This window comes from Zootoca vivipara, chromosome 6, assembly GCF_963506605.1.
Source record: "Zootoca vivipara chromosome 6, rZooViv1.1, whole genome shotgun sequence".
NCBI classification, from domain to species: domain Eukaryota; kingdom Metazoa; phylum Chordata; class Lepidosauria; order Squamata; family Lacertidae; genus Zootoca; species Zootoca vivipara.
In genome coordinates this window covers 77,464,349-77,485,819 of record NC_083281.1, presented here as the reverse complement: position 1 = coordinate 77,485,819, position 21,471 = coordinate 77,464,349, and the positions used below count along the sequence as shown (strand labels likewise).

Here is a 21,471-nt window from a genome sequence, read left to right as displayed (position 1 = left end):
GCCACTGATCTACCAGTGATCTACCATAGACGTCCAGTTATCTACCGGTAGATCACAATCTACCTGTTGAACATGCCTGTTCAAGGAGATCCTGTGGGACAGGCTCCCGGTTCCGGTCTGCCTTAATGGAGGCAGCTCCCACGATAGTGGGAGGTCGTTAGCGATCCTACTGATGCAGATTGAAATAACGCAAGGAAATCAGATCCTGTCGTGCTTTATTTATTTTATAATTTCATTTCACGGTTTAGTATTGTTGATATCTTGAATTTCATTTGGGGGGGTACACCATAATCTTTTCAGGCCTTGGTCTATTGTCTAGTCATATAAATTAGCCTATGCAAAGTAAATGCAAATCTGTGCCCTCCCTTTCCTAGCAAATCCCTTTCCTCCTTTTGGGTGATGTGCAAGTGATCTGCTTAGCAGGGCACCCTGTTCACGTGGGGCAAAGGGGAGGCCCCAGGCAGGCTTGAGCCTAAAACAGGTACAAGGAGGCTTCTGGATAACTGGATCTATTCTAGGGATGGGGAATCTCAGACCCAAGACACAGTCCCCCCATCTCCAGGCTTCTTTGTATGGCCCTTAGGACTCTCTCTAGTCCATACCCAGGTCACACCAAATTCGCATCTGCCCCCAGATCCCAGGAGAAATTCAAACCTCACTCATTTCCTAGGTCCCAGCTGTGCTAAACATTTTAAGCAGTATTATAGCATTTAAAACAATCACAGTTTCTCTCCCCAAGAATCCAGGGAAATGTAGGGTTTTTTTCTAATATTTTTAAAATAATTTTATTATTTAATATAATTTATTTTCAAAAAAAAACCAAAGGAAATGTAGTTTGTTCAGAGGTGGGGACAGCCATCTACATTAATGCTTGGATGCCGCGCGCCATCACTTTGGCATGACTTTTCCCGTTCACTGGGATAGGTTTGGCCACCTCTCGTGATACCATTGCCAACCTTGGGACAAAGGTTTCTAAGATTGATGTTTGAACTCCAGATGCCATTTTGAATTAACATAGCGGACTGAAACATTTTGGGTGTGACTTCACCCATTTTTTGGCATGGGTTCATACTGCCTCCTGAGATATTGTCACCAAACTTTGCATGAGGGTTCCCAAGGGGGGTGGCAGTGGTTTTTGTTGATGTTTGGATGCTGGGAACCAATTAAAAACCAGGAAGGCAGACTGAAATGTGTGTTTCTTGTCACGGAATAGAGCAAATGTGCATTTATTGATGCCTTACTGAACACAGATAATGAATGACCTGGCCTCCTATTGATATTTATCCCATCAATATCAAGGGTGGGACCCAACATTAGTCCTACTCAGAGTAGACTCACTGAAATTAATGGATATGACTAACTTAGATCCATTCGTTTCAGTGGGTCTGCTCTGATTAGGATTTAACTGGATACAACCCTATAAATATATCTCATCTGAACGGTTATTCCTGAGCAATTTTTACACTTGCGTCAGATTGATGCACAGTGAAAACTTACAGAATTTCTTGCCACAAGGTTATGCCATGAATGCAGACTGCTATATATTTTGGAAAGTTGCTTGTCTGTTCATTTAGTCACCTCTTAAGATATTGTCACAAATTTGGCACGATGGTTCCTGAGATGAAGGAGCAAGTTTTCGTCCATGTCTGGATACAGCCAGACACCATTTGGAATAACAATGGAGGGCTGAACCCTGCACTGATTTCAACCACTGATTTAAAAACTGCACTGATTTGTGTGTGTGTGTCATAGAATTCCTGTGCAAAACCAGGTACGAGGCCCCTAGCAATAAAATTAAAATAAATAACGTGTTTTTGGAAGTAGTTGCTACTGTTGAGTCTTCAAGCTATATTGCAACGATATGACATGACTGCTTTGGTGGTAATGCAAATTATTAGCATCTTACAGCACTAGTAGGAGCAGGTTTCTTGCAGTATAAGAGGACGCGGCAAGTGGGTAAGAGAGAAAAACTAAACATTAAGTGCAATCATTTAATTGGAGTCAGGAAAAGGAATTATAAAAGATGACCAAGAATGGATCAAACCCCAGTTAGGAAAGAATGTGAAGAGAGAGAGACTTTAGCTTTCAAATCTCTATCTGCTGGAACTCTTTTTCTTAGAGGTAGGAGTGACTGGAGGGGGCGGTTCAGCGGCGCCCAGAGCTGGGACTTTCACCCCTTTCTGTTTCAGCAACTGGTAAAAGTCTAGACGGTCTGTTATTATTTTCTGGAAGACAGATCCACAGAGGAGCTTTCCGTTAGAAATGGAGGCAGCTATTCCATCCCCCCATCCCACTTCTGCATTGCAGCCACAGCGACAATCTGACTCCCACATGGTTGCCTTTACCTGCAAGGACTCTAAAACTTCGTCATCTGTGATTTCGGCCTGGGGAGACTTGGTGCCAGGGGTGCTGTAAGTTGCCTGGATGATTCTGCTCCGAAACCTTTCAAACTTTCAGTGATAAGAAGGGCGGGGGAATGAAGTGGACAATGCCTTAGTTCAAAAATTAGAGAATGTCATTCCTTAGAATCAAAGCTAATGCAGTGAGGCAGAGGTCGCTCCCGGCAACCTGTTTACATTCGTCCTGATACACGTGCACAAGGATTCCAAGAAGGACCATTGTTTATCCTGATTTCTTTGGGAGAAGATTGAACAACATTGCACCAAACAGTTCTTATCCCTCACTTTCCAGTGAATATCCCTGTCACTTTCCTTACAGCAAAAGGTCTGGTTTTCTTGGAAGTGGGTTTATTGCACAAGAGTGCCAAATCCACCTGAGTTGCACAATCTGGATGTCCCAGCACGCGACTGAATCGCACCCCTGAAACAGGGACATTCCGGAAGCGGTCAGGATTCTCGGTTACTGATTTGCAAGAGCAATGTTTCATGCCATTTTCAAATTTTTGATTTGTTTCCGTCTCTCAAAGAGCACTAGAAACTTAAATTCAGATTTTTTATCCATTTAAAATAGCATGGCTTACCACAAGGAACTCTGGGAAGTGGAAGTGAGGCAAACAGAGTACAGCCTCACAATAAGCAGCCCTCTCTGCCTGCCTTCCTTCTTGCTTACATCCAGCACTGTGGATGGCCCTGGCTGTAAAATTCCTTCTCCTTAGCCCTACCGTTGCCCTTGTGGAACATAGCAGGAAGGAGGATGCAGTCAAAACTAGAACTGGCTCTGCTTGTCATTGGCAGTGGCTGCATCTGTCACTGGCTCTGGTGCCACCTACTCTTGGGCCTCCCTGCCAGCTCCAATGGGCACCAACCACCTGACTCCGGGAGCTGCCGTTTTGCAGACCGACAGAATTCAGTTCTGTTCCCGAGGTACTAGTTAAAAGAGTTTGGGCCTGCGTGAAGACATCAACGTACTTTCATAACATTACATGCGCATATGCATGTAAGCATGCAAGTGTGCATTAAACACAGAAGGTCTTGGGTTCAATCCCTAGCAGGTTGCACTGGGCACAAAACTCCTGGAGAGCGTCTGCCAATCAACGTAGACCAGGGCTTCCCAAACTTGGGTCTCCAGCTGTTTTTGGACTACAGCTCCCATCATCCCTAGCTAGCAGAACCAGCGGTCAGAGATTATGGGGACTGTACGGTAGTTCAAAAACAGCTGGAGACCCAAGTTTGGGAAACCCTGGTGTAGACAATACAGTGGTACCTCGACTTACGAAGGCGACCCGTTCCGTGGCGCTCTTCGGAAGTCGAAAACTTCGGACGTCAAAGCGTCCATTTTGCACGTGCGCAAAGCGCGATTTTGCTCTTTGCGCATGCGCAGACCACGCACGCCGCTTCTGCACATGCGCAGAACACACGCAAGGCGAAAATACTTCCTGGTTAGCGGACCGTAAGTCGAGAGTCAAGGCATTCGTAAGTCGAGGTACCGTTGTACTCAGCTACAGTAGATGGACCAACAGCCCTGCCTTTGTTTTAACTGATTTTAGCAGTGTATTTTTGCACTGCTGTGGTGAAGGGTCGGTAAGAAATCCAAATGTTAATAATGGTAATCACAATGACGTAATAGCAATAATTAATAGCGGTGGTAGCAGTGGTTGAAGAAGCCTTGCGATCTGTGCAGAAGATTACCCTGGCACTGATGCTTTCCAGAATGACTCTGGTTTGCTGCTCTGCCCTCTGCAGGATCTCCAGCTGCCTCTGCAGATCATTCTGCTGGCTCAGCTGGTTCCCAACGTGGTGCTGATTCAGTAACAGCTCAGCCTGGAGACGGTTGACGTTGCTCTGCAAGTCATCAATCATCTGGCTCTTGTCAGTTAGTTTAGATTCCAGATCAGTGAGGTCCTGCGTGGCAGGAGAGGAAAAGGAAAGAACTGTTAACTAAGAGTAAGGATGGAAGTTTTGATTTCATTTGCTTTCTAATGGGAAACTACCTAATTTGCAGTTCCAGGACTAATAAACAAACCGAAACGCAGCTATCCTTTGAAAATTCGCACTGCGCCGAATTTTTCTCAGGCCAAACACTGTGTGCAGCAATAATTGAAATGTGAGGGGAGAGGGCAAAGGGAGACATTGAGTGCTGGTCACAAAACGGCTGCTGTGGGGGCACAGCAGCTTGGGCCAATCATTATTGCTCAGTCTAACCTACCTCAGAGGGCTGTTGTGAGGATAAAAAGGAGAGAGGGAGACACGTATACAGCACCTTGGGCTCCTTGGAGGACAGGTGGGATAGAAATGTAGTAATAAAGAAAGCAAAATACAAAATAGAATAATGCTTTGAATTTAAGAGAGGCTGAGGCTGCAGGAATGGAGCACGAAAAGCTCAGTCTCTTTCGCAGGTGCCTTAGGAGGTACTGGCAAGCACACTGGTGCCCATGGGCACCACACTGGAGACCCACAATTAGAACTTAGGAACCTGCTTTGTGGATTCAGTTTGCATTTAGAGACAAAGCCACCTGATTTGCACTTTCTGAAACAAGAAATGAACTGAAGCACAGTCCATCCACTGAAATTCACACTTCTCCAAATTTTCCAGTGCAGTGGCCCAGACAGGTAAGGTGTGTGTGGGGGGGGGGGGACATGCATATGCTAGGGTGGAGCACGACTGCAAATGCATATACCGTATATGGGGAAATATCATTTTAAGATGCATCAAATTAGGGGAAAATGCATGCAATAATGGGCATATTAGGAGAAATTCAAACGGAAATGTTGAAGAATTTCATGAGGACTCCTCCTCTCCAACCCCCACAAAAAAATGCAAACTGATGTGGAAAGGTGGAGAATCAAAGTTTAAGACTGGAAAAACGAGAGAAACCAAAACTGAGTTATTCGCCCTCCCTACTGGCAGGGAGCAGCAACTCACCTGCCTGAGTTTGTAATTCTCTCTCTCGATGGAGCCCATCATTTCTTCGTGCTTCCTCTCCTCTCTCAAGTTGCTAAACTAAAATAAAAAAGCAAGCATGATAAAAAGCTCCCCAGTACAACCTCATTTAATATGTTCGTGGCCCGGCAGAAATCCCAGCTAGAAGGTACAGCCCATAAGAATATAGGAAGCTTCATTAGACTGAGCCGGAGCACGGCTGCATCTAACTCAGTATGGCCTGGGTTACTTAAACTGCAGAACTTGCTCCCATAGGAGGTCAATGGATTCTAGCCACAATGGCTGTGCTCTGCCTCCATAGTTGGGAGACAGTAATGCTACTGGAACACCAGTTGCTGGAAACCACAGGAGGGAAGGAGTGCTCTTGTGCTTTTGGCCACTGTGAGAACAGGATGCAGGACAAGATGGGCCACTGGCCTGATCCAAGAGCAAGGCTCTTGGTATGTCCTTATGCCTACTCCGACTGCCAGCAGCTCTGCAGGATTTTGGGCTGGGTTTAATCCATAACGAATTAAACAAGTTTAATACAACTGTTTCCAAAAAAAAAGAAAAAGGTTTCCCAGATGTGTCAATAATTAACACTTTTTGTGAATTATCTCTAATTCACAATTTCCCCCTTTTGTCCTTGTCCATCCATTTGCCTGGCGTGCTATGGTCCATGGGGTCACGAAGAGTCGGACACGACTAAACGTCTAAACAACAACATCCATTTGTCAATTCCTGCTTGTGAACATTAGTTAACATTTCCAGCGTTATCAAGTGAGGAGTGCTCAATCCACATGAATCCGTTAATTATTATTTCTGAAAAAAAACTTTCATTTCCCTCCATCTGCGTATATAAAAACCTAATCATTCCCACTCTGTAGTTGTTTTCCATTCGATTCTTAATTTGCAGCAAATTCACATCAAATTAATTTGAATTCCCTACATCTTTAAAAGTGTCCTGAAGTGCAGGTGCTCAACCACTGAGAAACGGCCCCCTCCTCACCATCTCATGCATTCAGCTGTTACAGACCAGGCCTTAAAAAATTAAAAGAATTCTCAGCCTTCCCCACAATCCAAACCCAGCAGAACTGTGTGACACCCACCCACCCATCAACATACTTTATTAGACATGGCTTCCAGCTGAGCTCCCCGCTCCCTCAGCTCCTTCTGCAATAATTCTCGTTCTGCGTGAGCTTTCCGGAGCTGGGAAGCCTCAAAGGACAGCTCCCTTTGCAAGGAAGATATAGCGCCTAGGGAATCAAGAGAAAAGCCCATGAATGTGATCGAAGCCGCCCAGTATGGAGCACCAGAAAGTCTCTCCCTTTCCCACCCACCCCTTCTCAAAACTTTCTCCACTAGCATAAACCCTCTGAATTAACAAGAGAGGGACTTGCAAACCAATGTTGCTGTTTCGTTTTCGCCTTCTTGCAGGCATGCTCTCGTCCAATGGACAACCAATCCCAATCCCAGGAAACTCCATTCCGTTCTCCATTCCCTGGTTTTATTTTCTTTTTCCAGCGGGCTACCATGCCCAATCCCAGGAAACTCCATTCCATTCTCCATTCCCTGGTTTTATTTTCTTTTTTCAACAGGCTACCATGCCCAATCCCAGGAAACTCCATTCCATTCCCCATGCCCTGGTTTTCTCTTCTTTTTCCAACCGACACTCAGCAATCCATGGTTGCTGGGCACGCTCAGCTCTCATTGGGCTCTTGAGGAGGTCACCCGCTTTGGATTCCAAAATGATTGTTTTGCATTTCAACTAACCTCAGGGTTCCACTGAGCATGCTCACAACTCCCTCTTGTTTCTCAGTGGCCTCACCTTAGTTCCATTTCAATCAGCGCCTACAATGTGAGGTTGCCTCCAGAAGGAGTGACTCTTGGTTCCCCAAGGAAAATATTAGCCAACCAGTTTCCATATATAACCATCTCAGCTTTCCAAAGGTACCTGTGGCCATGTCATAATCGCTTTTCACTTTCTCCAGCTCGTCATACAGCTCGTCGTTCATCCTCTGGAACTCGAGAAGCTTGATAAAAAGGAGCTCCTCGTCTGATTCTTCCATATGCATTTCTTCGTAAGACCCACTTTCCACACGCATCTCTTCCTCGCCCTCTGTGCGTACCTTTTCCTGTATTTCAGAGTACTGCGCAGACAGAGCACAAAAAAAAAAAATTGTGATGCCGAAGTAAGGGCGTGGGAGAAAGCCAATTTCATTCGCATTTTAACAAGAAACTACCCAATTCATACTTCTCAAAGCAAGATATGAGTTGGAACGCAATTAACCTTTGAAATTTGCACTTCTCCAAATTTTGTGCTGCGGCTCTCCAAGCAAGGCCTGCAAAATATGCACACCCTAAGGAGAAGGTTTGCATGGAAATGCATACCTTACTGAAAAGGGCATTAAAAATGCATTATAGTAGGGGAAACTCCACCCCCCCAAAATGGATGTGTTAGGAGAAATTCACACTAAAATACTGATGAATTCTCACTAGTGTTTAGGGGATGTTGGGTTCCCCCCCCCAAAAAAATGTCAAATTGCTGCGGAAATGTGCAGAACCAAATTTTCAACTGGAAAAAGGAGAAACTGGCCTCTGCTAAGTTCCTCCACCCAAATGTTCCCCCTTCTTCTTCCATTTTCCCTTCCTGGATTAGGCATTTTACTCACCAGCGGGGCAGAACTTTAGGGTGCAGATTCTGGGACACCACAGAGTGAGAAGGTGGGCCCCGTTCAATGCAGCAGCAAGACTGACCACATTAAGTAAGCAAAGTGACAAGGATGACTTAGGCACATAAAAGCTTTCTTAAACCAAGCCAGAAGCTTGCTCCACTTTGTTCAGCATTGTCTACACGGACTGGCAGCAGCTCAACAGGGTGACCTGGAGACACTGGGGATTGAACCTTCTTAAAGCAGTAGGGTCCTTAAGACCGGAGTCTAAAATCACCTAACTTCACCACTGCCAAGTCTGACCCTGATAAGAAGGGTGCCAGCCAGATCAGTTTGGACACTGGAGACTGAGGTCTTGCTGTGGCCTGGGAGAAAGGCAGGATGGCAAAGGGAAAGGGACTCACAAGGGCCAGATAGGCAATCCTAGGGGCGACATTTGAACCACAGGTCAAAGGGCGCCCATCTTTAGCTAGGAGAGGGGACAGGGTTCTGCCCCAGCCCCATAGACATTTTGTACTTCCGCAAATCTTTGTGTGTTTCCCATGCTTGCAGAAACCTCCCCTCTTTTGTGTGGACGGTGCTGGACAGACACCAGGGCTTAGGAAACAAATCTGCTACGAGTGTAGAAAAATTTCTCCCCAACTGGCCTTTAGGCTCACCTCTTTCTCCAGCTGCTCCAGTTCATTCTGATCCTTCAGCAGTGTCTTGCTAAGGAGCTCCACCTTGGAGTCCACCTGTCTATCTGACTGGGCCAGCTCCATTTTCAACCGCTCCAATTCCTGCCGGAAATCTTCCGGGATGCTCTTCTGCTGCATAAGGACCGGCAGAGAGACACCTCGCCTGCGCAGGTTCGGGTCGCTCACTTGCCGCATAATTTTTTCTTCCAGTTCCTTTTAAGGAGAGGGATAAAAGATTCAGAAGGTGCTGAAGCTGGAAACTGAGGGTGCAGCCCTCCAGTAACTTGAAGAAATGCTGCTGGAACTTGTAAGGTTATCTCAGAACTGTTGTAGGAAATACAGTGGTACCTCGAGTTACAAACATCTCAGGTTACAAATGCTTCAGGTTACAAACTCTGGAAGAGTTCCTCGAGTTGAGAACTTTGCCCCAGGATGAGAATGGAAATCGTGTGCCGGCGGCACAGTGGCAGCAAGAGGCCCCATTAGCGAAAGCACGCCTCTAGTTAAGAACAGTTTCAGGTTAAGAACGGACCTCCGGAATGAATTAAGTTTGTAACTAGAGGAACCACTGTACTGGCCACAAAGGATGCAAAGCATAGGGGGCATAGGGATTCTGCCTGCCATTGACTCTGGCTATGCCTGCCACTGTTGGCCTCCAGGCCTTCTGCCCTACCAATCCCTACAGGCACCAGCCACCACTGAGGGTGAATCCACCAAGCATATCCCCAAGCATTTGCCATTAGCACAGAGGCTGTGTATTCACTTTCCCTGCTTTCCCTTTAGTTAAGATTGTAAAGTAAGAGCCCCTGGCACATATAGAGACTTACAGAATTACACACAGACAGCCAATGTGGTGTCATGTGGTTCAGGATCCTTCTTTTCATAGAACTGCAGAGTTGCAAGGGACCTCGTGAGTCATCTAGTCCAACCCTCCGCAGTGCAGGAATAAGAGAATCATAAAACTGTAGAGCTGGAAGGGACCATGAGGATTATCTAGTCCAACACCCTGCAATGAGGTAGCTGCCAGTGATCCCCTGTGGCTCATATCCACTAGGAGCCTCTCTGTGTTCAGTGCCATGGGTCCAATTCAGGCCTGTCTTAACCACATCGAGCAAAGGTCCCTCCGCCGTTGCCCCCCCCAACTCACCGCGGACGCAGAGGAGGGACATGGCATGGGCGGGCTGGGCACTGAGTGTGGGCCGGGCTCAGGGGCGCCGCAGCAGGTGGGCCGGGCTGCCTGGTTGTGCTCCGGGGCACCAGCGCTGCCTCCTCCTGCATGGAGACCTCTGCTGGGGAGGGGGGCAGTGCTGTGCAGCGCCCGGCCTCTTGTCCTCCTCATGCCCCCGACCCACCCCGCCAGGCTGAGGCCGGGACTCGAACCCATGGCGGGAAGGAGGGAGGGAGGGAGGCAAGGAGCAGGGCGAGCGGGAGGGCGGCCGGGCTGTCTGGCGGGCGCAGCAGCGCGGCAACCCTGGCACCCCGGCGCATTGCGCCACCCAGCCTTGCCTTAGGGCCAGCCCTGGTCCAATTTTTGTGGCACTCCCTTCCATTTGAGGTCAGCCAGGCCTGTTGAATGTCCAGTGCTTACTGAATTTTTTATTCTTCAAAGATTATCTCAGCAGGTTTCCAAGTGAGTGCTGATTTCATAGTTTTAACTCACATTTAGTCTTACTGTATAGTGGTTAAGTGGCATGCAAATTGTTGAAATGAAAATTTAAAAAACAGTGGTTCACGTGTCAAACTAGGACCCAGGAGACCCAGGTTCGGGTCCCCACTTGGGCGTAAAGCCTGCTGGTTAACCTTGGGCAAGCCTCAGCCTCTCAGCATAACCTACCACACAGGGTTGTTGTGAGAGTAAAATGCGGAGCAGGGGAGAACTACGTATACACCAATCTCAGGTCTTCAGAGGACAAAAAGTCACTAAATCAATAAACAAATAAGAAGGACTGGGCCAACCTTCGGGACAGGAACCTCCACTGGGGTGATTTCACCCCCCTGCTGGGCCTGGTCCAGCTGCATCTGCATCACTTCCAGCTCCTCCCGGAGGACTGAGATCACGTCGTCCTTCCGGATGCTCTCTGCTTCGCAGTTGGCAAGGCGGACGAGTTCCGCTTCCATCTTTTGCAAAGTTGTATCCTGGGGGTGGGGGGTGGGGAGAGAGAGAGAGAGAGATAAGAGAACAGCCAGGTTGAGACCTCAAAGACACTTCCTACAGTTGCATGACATGGGTACCACCAGGCAAGGCTGGTTCTACAATAAACACTTTTGCCTGCTTACATGGCCAGGGTGGGGAACCTCTGGCCACAGGTCAAATGCAGCCACCCAGGCTGCTCTGCCTGGCCCTTGCAGCAATCCCCGGCCATTCTCCCTTACTGGCCTTACTCTTTGCCCTCCTTGAGAGTTTCTGCCTGGCTGGAAGGTGTCCCAGAGCTCGGATCATGCTTGCCTTGGCAGAGTATGGAGAAATGCATGCTTCTGTATAGAAGCCCTGCTGGAATGTAGGCTGCTGTGAAAAGGGAAAGAGCTGCCCCCGCTGCCCCCCTACTTTTCACCTCTGGTCATGCCCTCTGCTGGCATGCGGGCCCAGCAGAAGGCCTGCCGCAAGGGAATGTGGCCCTCAAGCTGAAAACAGTTGCCCTTGACTGTTGTATGGGGTAGGGAGGAAAGACAGCCACGCTCAGATACAAGGAAGACTATTGATGTAGCCTAGTATTTTTTACTCTGGCAGGCAGAAGATCTCCAGGAGCCAGAGATCTTTCCATCAGCTGTATGTTCCCAAGCCCCAACTCATCATGCTGTCTTGGGTCTATAAAGGCCCGTGTAGTTCAGGACCCCTATATCTTTCAGAGCGCTTCTCCTGGTGTTGAACCTACTCAGATCCATTGACCTGCACCGGAGGCCCACTTCCAGGTGCCTCCCTAGAGGAGCACGTAGTGGAAATTATAAAACTGTTTATGCTTTGATAAATAGCCTACACATGATATAAAAAGCTGTATCTGTGGAAGGATAGCTCTATTACTCTGGCTGCATTAATGTTCGTGCAGGAGAAAACTAGCGTGATGAGAGAGCAGGCTCCAATACGGCAGGCATGCTTTCCCCCCTGAGAATGGGACTAAGTTTCCATGCACCTGTAAAGCTAAGGTGAAGGCATGGCTCTATATAAGCCTGCATAATTCATAGGCTTGCAGACTCCACGTTTGCGTTCTCCCCAGCGGCCGCTGCTGTGACCAAGTAAAGTTGTCTTAAACATCACAACAGTGTGGTTAATGAAGAACTCCACTAAAGGCATGAGTCCCCCCCATGCTCAGCATCCAGGGTACCAGGAAGGGCCTCTACAGTGCCAGTGCTTTCCAGTAAGCCTTGCACAGCCCAGTCCCCTGCTCCCTTTCCTCTGCCAAGCTGCTTTGACAGTCACATCCTTACCTTTTCTTGCAGCAGACTGACGTACCATGGGATTCTGCATCCTTTGAGGATTTGGCTTTTCGGGTAGCCACTGCCTGTGAAGCCCTCAGTGAAACTTCTCCACTTAGGCAACCCAAGCATGCTCTGAGTAGATGAGGCCGGACAATCTGTGTGCGCAGTGGCAATGGAGTGGAGGAGAGAAAGGCACCATCAAGGTAGTGCTATGGATCATCTCTGACACTAGTCCTGAATCTGCTGGGATGCCACTGAAACCCACACAGGTCTAGCAATAGTCTGAAAGCACCCAGGGTGCCATGGGCAATGGTGGAGCCCTTTAACGATACATTTAATACATTGCCATTATAAAAAGAAGGCACCGCATCAGAAAGCTAGAAATCGTCCAGCTCAATTGCCTGAAAAGAGGCGAGTTATAGCCGCTGAAACGAAAGCACTGCAGTTTTGTTTAAGAGAAGTTGCTGAATTGCAACTTATTACCAAGCTTAAAACCATGGAGAGCCTGGTCTGAATAAGGACATTGGATTCTTATCTCATTATACATGATAAAGCTTTCTTCAGCCATCTCACTCCTTGCTTTTTCCTGCAAGACCAATTGCAGTCATTAACAGTCGTCAACAGGTTTACCACACCTATCAGCCAATCACCCATTCCCACCACCCTTCTGAGTAATACCCCTCCCCACCCTCTGACTATACATAAGGGTCTGGTGACTTCTGTTTCAGTGTATCTGAAGAAGTGTGCATGCACACGAAAGCTCATACCTATGACAAACTTAGTTGGTCTCTAAGGTGCTACTGGAAGGATTTTTTTTTATTTTTTGTTTCAACTACGTCAGACCAACACGGCTACCTACCTGTAACTTGTTTAAACATAGTGAAAGCTGCCCACCCCACGCCCCTTTCTGCACATAGTCCTGAGATGTAAACTCCGGTTTGCATCAGGAAGGGGAGGGGAGGGATCTGTGTGGGAACCAGCGAGTCAGACAAAGGCACTCACATTTGAGGTAGCTCTTTGACTCAAAGATATCTGGTCTCTGAAATATCATGTTCCACTCTTCCAATGAGAGCTGGGAGGACAGACTTATAGTGCTGATGTTACAAGGCAGGTGGACTTTGGTTATCTCATTCCCTGCAAGAAGGAAGAGGAAGAGGAAGAGGAGGAGGAGGAGGAGGAGGAGGAGGAGGAGGAGGAGGAGGAGGAGGAGGAGGAAGGAGACGGTTACATGGGTCTTTCATACACACGGTGCATGGAAATCGCCAACAATGGAGGTACCACTTTTTCCGTTTAGACAGCGTGCAGCAAATTACAAAACAAAACCTTCGGCTCTCAGCAGGCTACTGAATGATCACAACTCCCCTCTTCCCTGACCACTGGCCATGATGGTTGAGGCTGGTGGGAACTGAAGTCCAGCAACATCCTGAAGGACCATTGGTTCTCATGCCTACCCGAGGAGACATTTTGGATTTGAGCAGATTCTGGAAGAGGGGCAGGTTACGGTTACAATAGCACTTAGCAAGCTCAGAAGTCAGTTATCTGGAATGTACGCTAACATCCTGACAGTTCAAGTAAGATGTCTTGAGTTAGAGTTAAGATGCCTTCTTGATTGATAACAATGGATGGAAAGGTCCTCATTAAAGTACTTTGATGACTGCTTGCTCCTAGCTATTGCACACATCTCACCTGTTTGGGGGCAGCCCCCAGAGAAGGGTGGGGAACCTTTTTCATCCCAAGGGCCAGGTTTCTTTCTCCGCAACCTTCGGGGGGGGGGGGCACATGCTAGTGGCAGCTGGGGCCAGAGGCAAAACTGGGTGGAGCAATGAATTTAAATTTTACTTTTGCGGTAGGTTATTTTCCATAGGCACCCCCACACCTCTCTATCCTTCCTATGTGTTGACGAGGGTAGAGTGTAGGACTAGGACAGAGCTTCCCAAACTTGTGCCTCCAACTGTTTTTGGACTACAGTTCCCATCGTCCCTGACCACTGGTCCTGCTAGCTAGGGAAAGGAAAGGAGATGTTAGCAGAGTACAATGCCAGGCAAAAGCACACATGCAGGTACACAGCAGGGGTGTGGGGTTGTGAACAGGATGCAGCCTGGGGAGAGTCCCAAAGGCCAAAAAGAGAGGCCTGAGGGGCCACCTTTGGTGCTGGGCTGAGGTTCCCCATCTCTGCACTACAGAAAAACACTTCAGCCCATTGCTCCACCTAGCTCAGGGATGGGGAAACTTGCTGCCTTCCATGTGTTGTTGGACTCCCAACTCCCACCACTACTTACCATTGGCCATGCTGGCTGGGGGCTGATGGGAGTTGCAGCCCAGCAATGCCTGGATGGAGGACCATAGGTTGGGGAAAGCTGTCCTCCAGCCCACTACACCACACTGTCCTCCCACAGAGACTGCCTCTTCCTCTTGAGCCTTACCAAGGCGAGATGTTGAAGTAGCTCTGTGGCTGTACCTGGGGCACCCAGGGCGCATGAGGAAGGATTTCCGCAGTTCCTCCACCTCGGGCGTGTAGGGAGACCTTGTAGGGCTCGGCAGCTGTTCCTTAGCCTGGGGAAGGAGAGGAATTGAGGGTGCAAAGGAGACGAGAAAGGAGGCACTGCATCGGCAACCTCTGCCGTTAACGGCATCATGCACTGAGCAGGCAGGGCTGGACTAAATGACGTCCAGGGCTCTTTCAAATTCATGCTAGGATTCTGCTCGTATCAAGGCTTTGCCTACCTGCTTCTCGTAGTACTCCCTGACTGCTTGGCCTGCTTTGCTGGAGATGGTTTTGCCGCTAGATGGAGGCGTCCACATCGGATTGATCTGCTGCTGCCGCTGCTTCCGTTCACTCATTTCCTGCAGCACAGTGAAGCTCTTCCTCATCAAGGTGTCGCGTGCCTCCATGAGGGCAGCGGCTCAGTTGCTTCCGTTGCAACAAAGGGGTAAAGAGCCCTGCAAAGTTTAAAAGCCCGTTATGAGAAAAAGAGATCTTCTTATTGTCAGATGGGGTATATAGGACTGAACAAAGACTGTGAGCCTATGCACACTGTGTCTGTGAATAGACACCGCCCCCCCACACGCCTACTGAACACGAGTGGGACATACTTCCGACTGAGAAGAGCCTGGCTGCTGGATCAGGTCAAAGGCTGATCCAACCCGGCCCATGCGCTTGTCATCTGAGGCCCTTCTCTACGTCCCCCATCGCAGAGAAGTTCGGAAGGTGACAACAAGAGCCGGGCCTTTTCTGTGGTGGCTCCCTGATTGTGGAACACTCTCCCATGTCTTTAGGCACCAGACAAAAACATTCTTCTTTACCCAGGCCTTTAGCCATTAAATAACCCATGGCCTGTGGAAAGTGTGTGGTGGGAGAGGACTGTGATGATGACTATTGCCTTATTAGGCTGCCTGTACATATGCTTTTTGTGTTTTTTTCCCATGGATGTTCTGTAATGTGTTTTTAATGTTGGACGTAGCCCTGGGATCTTTTGATAGCTGGCGATATAAAAATTGAATTCATAATAATAAAAGTCCAAACTCCTGTCTTCAGAGTGGCCAACCAGAAGCCCCTGGGAAACCTGGCAGCAGGAACCGAGTGAAGATACACTATCTCCCAGCAACAGGTATTCAAGAGGTCTACTGCCTTCGACAGCAGAGCGCAGCCACCGTGGCTAGTAGCCACAGGTAACCTTATCCTCCACGAATAACATCACTTCCACTATTAAGACTTACCTTGAGTAAATGCAGTTAGGAACGTGGCATAAAGCAATATATTTCAGGGCCGCAAGGTTTAGTGGCTAGATGAACCAATCAAACGTTTTTGTTGATCCGTCTGGAAAGACAAATTATAAAATGGTGGGGCTGAGTGAACAAGGAGAGACCCTTTTCCAGCTGTTTTCGATGTGCTGGTATGTTCTAACAACAGGAAAAGAAAGCAAAAAGAGAGAGAGACAAGATTACAGACAGCCTGTCCTAACATGCGACAGCACACAACTTTAAGTGTGGGTGGTTAAATTTTAAGTTCAGAGTATATACCAAACTATCTCTATACATTTTTTTAAGCACCTATATCAAGGTTTGATGACGTGCAGAGTTATTTAAATTCATCAATGAATCCATTAAAAAGAAACCAATTTAATATGTGTGGGGTGCTAACCCCCTCAGGGGGTTGGACTAGATGACCCCGGGAATACCTTCCAACTACTGTATGATTCTACGTACGCTACCAGCGCACGCATGCGCATCGGAAGCCGGCAAGCGCAACAAAGGCGTGCCCAAAAGGGCGTGGCCAAAAGGCAGAGGCGGGGCCTGTTCTCTTATTCTCCCTCTGGGCGTTGTGCTGAAGCTTCTCTCGGCCTTTCGCTCCGCTCTCCTCTCCTCCTCCTCCTTCCCCCTCACCTGCCAAAGGGCCACGGGCCGCGCCCTCCCCAGGCTCTCCGGCCGCGCGAGCCGGAGCCCGGCCAAGGAGCGCGCTGGCTGGTTCCCCGCCAGCGCGGCCTAATGCGGTTGCTTAGCAACGCGGAAGGGGAACTACAGCTCCCGTCGCCCTCTGGCGCATGCGCTTCGGTGTCTTTTTTTTTTAATACACCGAGTTCTGATTGGTCGCCGCTCCCACGCTCGTCCAGCCGCTCGTGCCTCCGCAAACGCATGCGCGGGGGCGACTCGGGCTCCTCACGCGGCTTCTGACCTCCAGGACCTTGTAAGTAGCGTTTCTGCGGTTGTTGCTTGGAAGGGAATTGTGGTCGTGTGAACGAACCGAGTTGCCTTGCGCGGGTTTGGTGAATGGCAGCTAAGGGCTCAGGCAGCAGGTACAGCTGCCACGCCGCTCGCCACGCGGGGGAGAAGCCGGCTGCTTCAATCACCCCTTTTCTCGGACTAGCGCCTTACTTTATTTTGAGGGGAAGGAGCGTAGCTCAGTGGTTGAGCATCTGCTTTGCATGTGGAAGGGCCCAAGGCTATGTGAGACCTTGCAGAGCCGCTGCGGATGGATGATAACTCTGCTAAATTCAGGGTATAATACAGGATTGCCCCGTATTTCAGTGTAAAATGCTCTCTCTCTCTCTGCCACTTTAGGTATCCTCTCCAAATGCACGTGTTCGAAAGGGTGTGTGAAAGGTCATGTATTTAAGCTCTGGGTAGCCAAGCACAGACAGATTTACAAATTCGTGGATGTGGGACAAATGTCAGAGGGGCCAATAGATTGTAATAGATTGCTTTGAATTCACTTCAGCACCAGCTGGAAAATAATAATTCTCTCCCCCCCCCAACTGCTCTCCCCCCCCCCATCCTGTCCTATATTTTGCCAGAAAAAGGTGGCAGTTGTAAAAGGACTGGTGGTCTGACTGTATAAAAGGAGCTTTCTACGTTTCCGGGTTAGGAATAATTGAGGAATGGACCACAAGGATTCTCTGTTCTCATTCCCTGGGCCTAGCTTCTATTCCACTTCCCCCTCTCTCATTTATCTTAGAATTACAGAAATTTGGGTAGCCTGGTTCCTCATTTCATAACTATAAGCTGATGGCACCTTTTTGTTTGTTTTAAAATGAGACTGTTGCTAAGTGTTGGGATCTGATTTGTTACCTCTGTTTCCCCTTCTCTGCAGGAACCAGACATCATGGTTCAGCTGGGTAAGTGGGCTTAATAATATTTTGTCCTTATGTAGTGATGGAACAACACTGGAACCAGTGAGAAAGCCCTGCTGGATCAGGCCAAAGACCTATCAATTCTGGTATCCTGTTCTTACAGCAGCCAACCAAGTGCCCTTTATGGGAAGATCACAGGAAGACCCGAGCGCAACAGTGCTATCCTTACTTGTGATTCCTAGAGGCCTACCACCTCCATCAGTGGAGTTGCGTGACTTCCTCCATCATTATTAACTTTCGGGAGGAGTTTGAAAACATTCCCATTTACCCAGGCATTTGGTGGCTAAAGAATACTATTCTGGACAGCCTCTAGATCAGGCATCCCCAAACTGCGGCCCTCCAGATGTTTTGGCCTACAACTCCCATGATCCCTAGCTAAAAGGACCAGTGGTCAGGGAAGATGGGAATTGTAGTCCAAAACATCTGGAGGGCCGAAGTTTGGGGATACCTGCTCTAGATCACTGGGGGGAAGAATGCTTTTAACTTTGACTGGTATTAGGTGTTGTCAATTGTAATGGCTTTTAGAATGTGTTAACTACTAGATTTGTTTTTTAAACTCTGCCTCTGTTTACCACCCTGGGCTCCTTGGGGAGGGAGGGTCAGGTATAAATTCAGTAAATAGCAATAACAATAAATAAGAAGAAGAGAGACATTGTGACCAGTAGCATTCTCATCCATGAATTTGCCGAATCCTCTTTTAAAGTCATCCAAATGGACTGCTGTATGGTTTTTAAGGCATTGGAAGACTCTAAAAGCAGACATGTTTGAGATCTGGATGTCACAACTCTGCGGCTTGATATTAATGGACAAACTGGCAGCCCTTGTCTGAGTTGAACAGAGAAGAAAGTCACTACTCTTCAATCAACAGGGCATAGTTTTATTACACGTGCAACATCAATAGAACCCGTTTATAGACCTCCCAAGAACATGTGGTGATTTGTGGAATTGTTTAAGGGATGCGGGTAGCGCTGTGGTCTAAACCACTGAGCCTCTTGGGCTTGCCGATCAGAAGGTCCCCCAGAGTCGTCTACGACTGGACTTAATTGCCAGGGGTCCTTTAACTTTTTTTTACCATTGTTTAAAGACTGGAACGACTTAAAAATTAACTGTAACTAAACAGATATTAGGCACTTCCGGGGGGGGGGGGGGGTTGTAAAAACAAAAATCAGCATTTATGAGTGATATATATTGCAGATGACGAAAAGCACTATGGCGTTGGTGGTCATCACTTCCTCCATTGGGAGCGAGTTCCACGGCTTAACTATGCTCTGTGTAAAGAAGTATTTCCTTCAGCTTGTTTAACCGCTGGAGGGAAATCTTCAATAAATGCAGGGTTTCTGTTGAGATTGCCTTTGCACGGTCTCCCTTCCAGGGCACTGCCTCCTGAAAAAGTACTACAATGTGCATACCGTCATCCGCTTTGCTATGGGTGGCTGCGCCAACAGGCCTTACTTTCGGATCGTGGCCGCACAGAACAAGCGAGCCCGGGACGGGAAGCACTTGGAGCAGATTGGGTGCTACGACCCGCTTCCCAACGGCCACAACGAGAGGATCGTTGGTGTGAACTTCGAGCGGCTGAAATACTGGATTGCCAATGGTGCCCACCTCACCAAGCCCGTAGAGAAACTTCTGGGTAATGCCACCTGGTTTCCTCCTTTTTGGGGGGGGGAATGTTGCTCCTATTTTGTTTTCACTTTGTGTGTTCCCTTAGATTCACATTTTGCTTGCTGAACAAAACATTTTATACAAAAATTAAATGTAGTTTATGCTTTTAATGGTTTCCCCACCATGCCCAACTCCTGCACTATTATAACCTATCCCTATGGGTTGGTGGTTGTTTTTTTTTTGCTGAATAAAATTCTGGTTATTGTACATCTATCCATTGAACGTAGGCAGTTCCTGATGGTGATGAATCATAGAATCATAAGAGTGTAAGGGACCCCAGGACTCCTCTAGTTCAACTACCTGCAATGCAGGATTCCCCCCCCCCCCAACCCTCCCATTTATTTTTAAGTTGAAAATTTGTCCGGGGGAGCAAGTGGAACGGAAAGCACAGTGTGCTTCCTGATATCATGGGCAACCAGGCAATCAGTTCTTCCACAGCTTTGTGCTTAAGCCAGTGTCCCTAATAATTGGACATGTGGCTTGGGTCAGATGGGAGTTGTAGTCTAACAGCAGCACACACCCCTGACATATGAACTGTGAAATAGTTGGTACATTTTCTGAAGGCGATGAACTCCAGATTTTGTGTGTCCTGACTCTCCCCGCCGTGCTTTGCTTTAGACAGTTGACCTCGAGACTTAATGCAGGGAAGGAGAGCTTCAGAACCAGGGACCAAATGTGGCCCTCCAGCACTCTATATCTGGTCCTCAGAATTCTCCCTAAGCCACACCCCCTCACTGCCCCTGCTTCACACTCTCAGGTGTGTGGCTTGAACTCTGATAATGCCTCTTTGCTTTGCTGGATGGATGGATGGATAGAGAAGGCAGCCTATTGGCGCAAAAGTAATAACTACACAAATTGCTCCAGCCGCTTTTGCCTCTGGCCTCACACCCCATTCATACATGCCCCCTGGAAAGTTGACCGGAAGCGAATGTGACCCATCAGGTTGAGAGAGGTTCCCCCACCCCTGCCGTGAAGTAACAACAAAGTGCCTTTTTTTCTTTCCCCTGCCCAGGGCTTTCTGGATTCTTCCCCCTGCATCCAATGACCATCACAAACGCCGAAAGAGTGAGGAAAGCACAAGCCCAGCAGGCTGAGAGGGCTGCTCAGGAAGAAGCAAGCTCAGCTCAGAATGAATAAAGAGCAAAGTGTGGGGGCTCTCGCTACCAGCTCATAAGGCAGTGCCAGGATGAAGGACTGCCTGTTGTGCAGGAGAAGTGAGCAGACACAGGCTCTGTCTCTGCTTGCAACATGATAGAGCCACAGCCTTCTTCAGGTTTGGTGACGTGTGGCCCACCAGGTGCTCTTGGACCCTCCTCAACCCCTGCCAGAATGACCATTGGGCAGGGATGATGGGAGCTGGAGCCCAGTTCCACCTGGAGGGCTGCAGCTTCCCCACCCCATGGCCTAGCTCACAGCCCGACTCAACATAAGCGTTGCAACACCTGCTAGGAGAGGTACTTCCAGCAACATGGGATGGGAGCCTTTGCAGGACTGCAACTCCCATTATCCCTGTCCACTGCCTTTGCTGCCAGTTGGCCATTTATCGTCATCCAACCATCCGTAGGTTTCCTGCTCCCGTCTTTAAAAATTCAGTTCTTTCTCCCTTGGCCAGATTTAACGCTTCTCTGGTGTCTGCAGAGTCACTGCCTTGTGAGATACTTTATTGGGGGAAAGGCTTTCCTCCTGGACCACTTTGGCAGAGGAATGTTAATAGACTGATGGGAGGGAAGTTTTCCATCTACGCGCCTGCCTGTTGATCTACCTCCTCCCACTAAAAGGTGCAAAATTCAGCTTTCTGGTAAATAAAAAAAATTAAGTTTCTAGGTCTTGGTATGTTGTATATATGAATGTCCAGGGATGCCCAAGAAGAGGTGTGTCTGGCAAAAAAAACAAAATCATTTGCAGGGGTTGTTGGATGAGATTTGAGGGCTCTGGCCACTTCTTGGCTGTGACGAGCAGACTAAACAGAATTATAGACTTGGAAGGGACCCTGAGGATCATCTAGTCCTGCAATGTAGGAATATGTCGATGTTCCATATGGGGCTCAAACCTGCAACCTTGGCACTATCAGCACCATGATCTAAATAGTCTTGCTTT

At 48.3% G+C, this 21,471-nt stretch overlaps 2 protein-coding genes across 4 annotated transcripts; one reads left to right on the top strand and one right to left on the bottom strand.

Moving 5' to 3' along the window:
- Positions 1 to 855: 855 nt before the first annotated feature.
- On the bottom strand, positions 856 to 16,583 carry CCDC27 (coiled-coil domain containing 27). Of its 2 annotated transcripts, none has more exons than XM_060276157.1 (14): positions 16,466 to 16,583; positions 15,800 to 15,982; positions 14,807 to 15,022; positions 14,506 to 14,635; positions 13,085 to 13,216; positions 12,092 to 12,237; positions 10,625 to 10,804; positions 8,651 to 8,881; positions 7,274 to 7,469; positions 6,445 to 6,575; positions 5,323 to 5,400; positions 4,089 to 4,301; positions 2,346 to 2,450; positions 856 to 2,225 (listed from the first exon to the last, which is right to left on the bottom strand). In XM_060276157.1, exons 3-14 carry the CDS (start codon positions 14,972 to 14,974, stop codon positions 2,094 to 2,096), a joined length of 1,842 nt encoding a protein of 613 aa, XP_060132140.1. In that variant the 5' UTR covers positions 14,975 to 15,022; positions 15,800 to 15,982; positions 16,466 to 16,583; the 3' UTR covers positions 856 to 2,093. The 2 variants fall into 2 exon arrangements, with proteins under 2 accessions (XP_060132140.1, XP_060132141.1); XM_060276158.1 differs by having other exon boundaries at positions 15,800 to 15,899.
- Positions 16,584 to 16,635: 52 nt separating this feature from the next.
- Positions 16,636 to 21,195, top strand: MRPS16 (mitochondrial ribosomal protein S16). 2 transcript variants are annotated; one of them, XM_035119844.2, is made up of 4 exons: positions 16,636 to 16,766; positions 17,670 to 17,694; positions 19,082 to 19,342; positions 20,387 to 21,195. In XM_035119844.2, exons 2-4 carry the CDS (start codon positions 17,682 to 17,684, stop codon positions 20,509 to 20,511), a joined length of 399 nt encoding a protein of 132 aa, XP_034975735.1. In that variant the 5' UTR covers positions 16,636 to 16,766; positions 17,670 to 17,681; the 3' UTR covers positions 20,512 to 21,195. The 2 variants fall into 2 exon arrangements, with proteins under 2 accessions (XP_034975735.1, XP_034975734.1); XM_035119843.2 differs by lacking the exon at positions 16,636 to 16,766 and adding an exon at positions 16,796 to 17,078.
- Positions 21,196 to 21,471: the final 276 nt, after the last annotated feature.

What these genes read in the sequence shown, in the direction of transcription:
- CCDC27 (XM_060276157.1), bottom strand. Translation starts at nt 14,974, where the DNA reads ATGGAGGCACGCGACACCTTGATGAGGAAGAGCTTCACTGTGCTGCAG. An exon ending in CGATTATGACATGGCCACAG is followed by an intron (nt 6,576 to 7,273) that starts GTACCTTTGGAA and finishes TTGATTCCCTAG; the next exon opens with GCGCTATATCTTCCTTGCAA. An exon ending in TGGAAAGCATCAGTGCCAGG is followed by an intron (nt 2,451 to 4,088) that starts GTAATCTTCTGC and finishes TATCACTGAAAG; the next exon opens with TTTGAAAGGTTTCGGAGCAG.
- MRPS16 (XM_035119843.2), top strand. Translation starts at nt 17,052, where the DNA reads ATGGATGATAACTCTGCTAAATTCAGG. An exon ending in ATAACTCTGCTAAATTCAGG is followed by an intron (nt 17,079 to 17,669) that starts GTATAATACAGG and finishes CCTTCTCTGCAG; the next exon opens with GAACCAGACATCATGGTTCA. An exon ending in AGACATCATGGTTCAGCTGG is followed by an intron (nt 17,695 to 19,081) that starts GTAAGTGGGCTT and finishes TCTCCCTTCCAG; the next exon opens with GGCACTGCCTCCTGAAAAAG.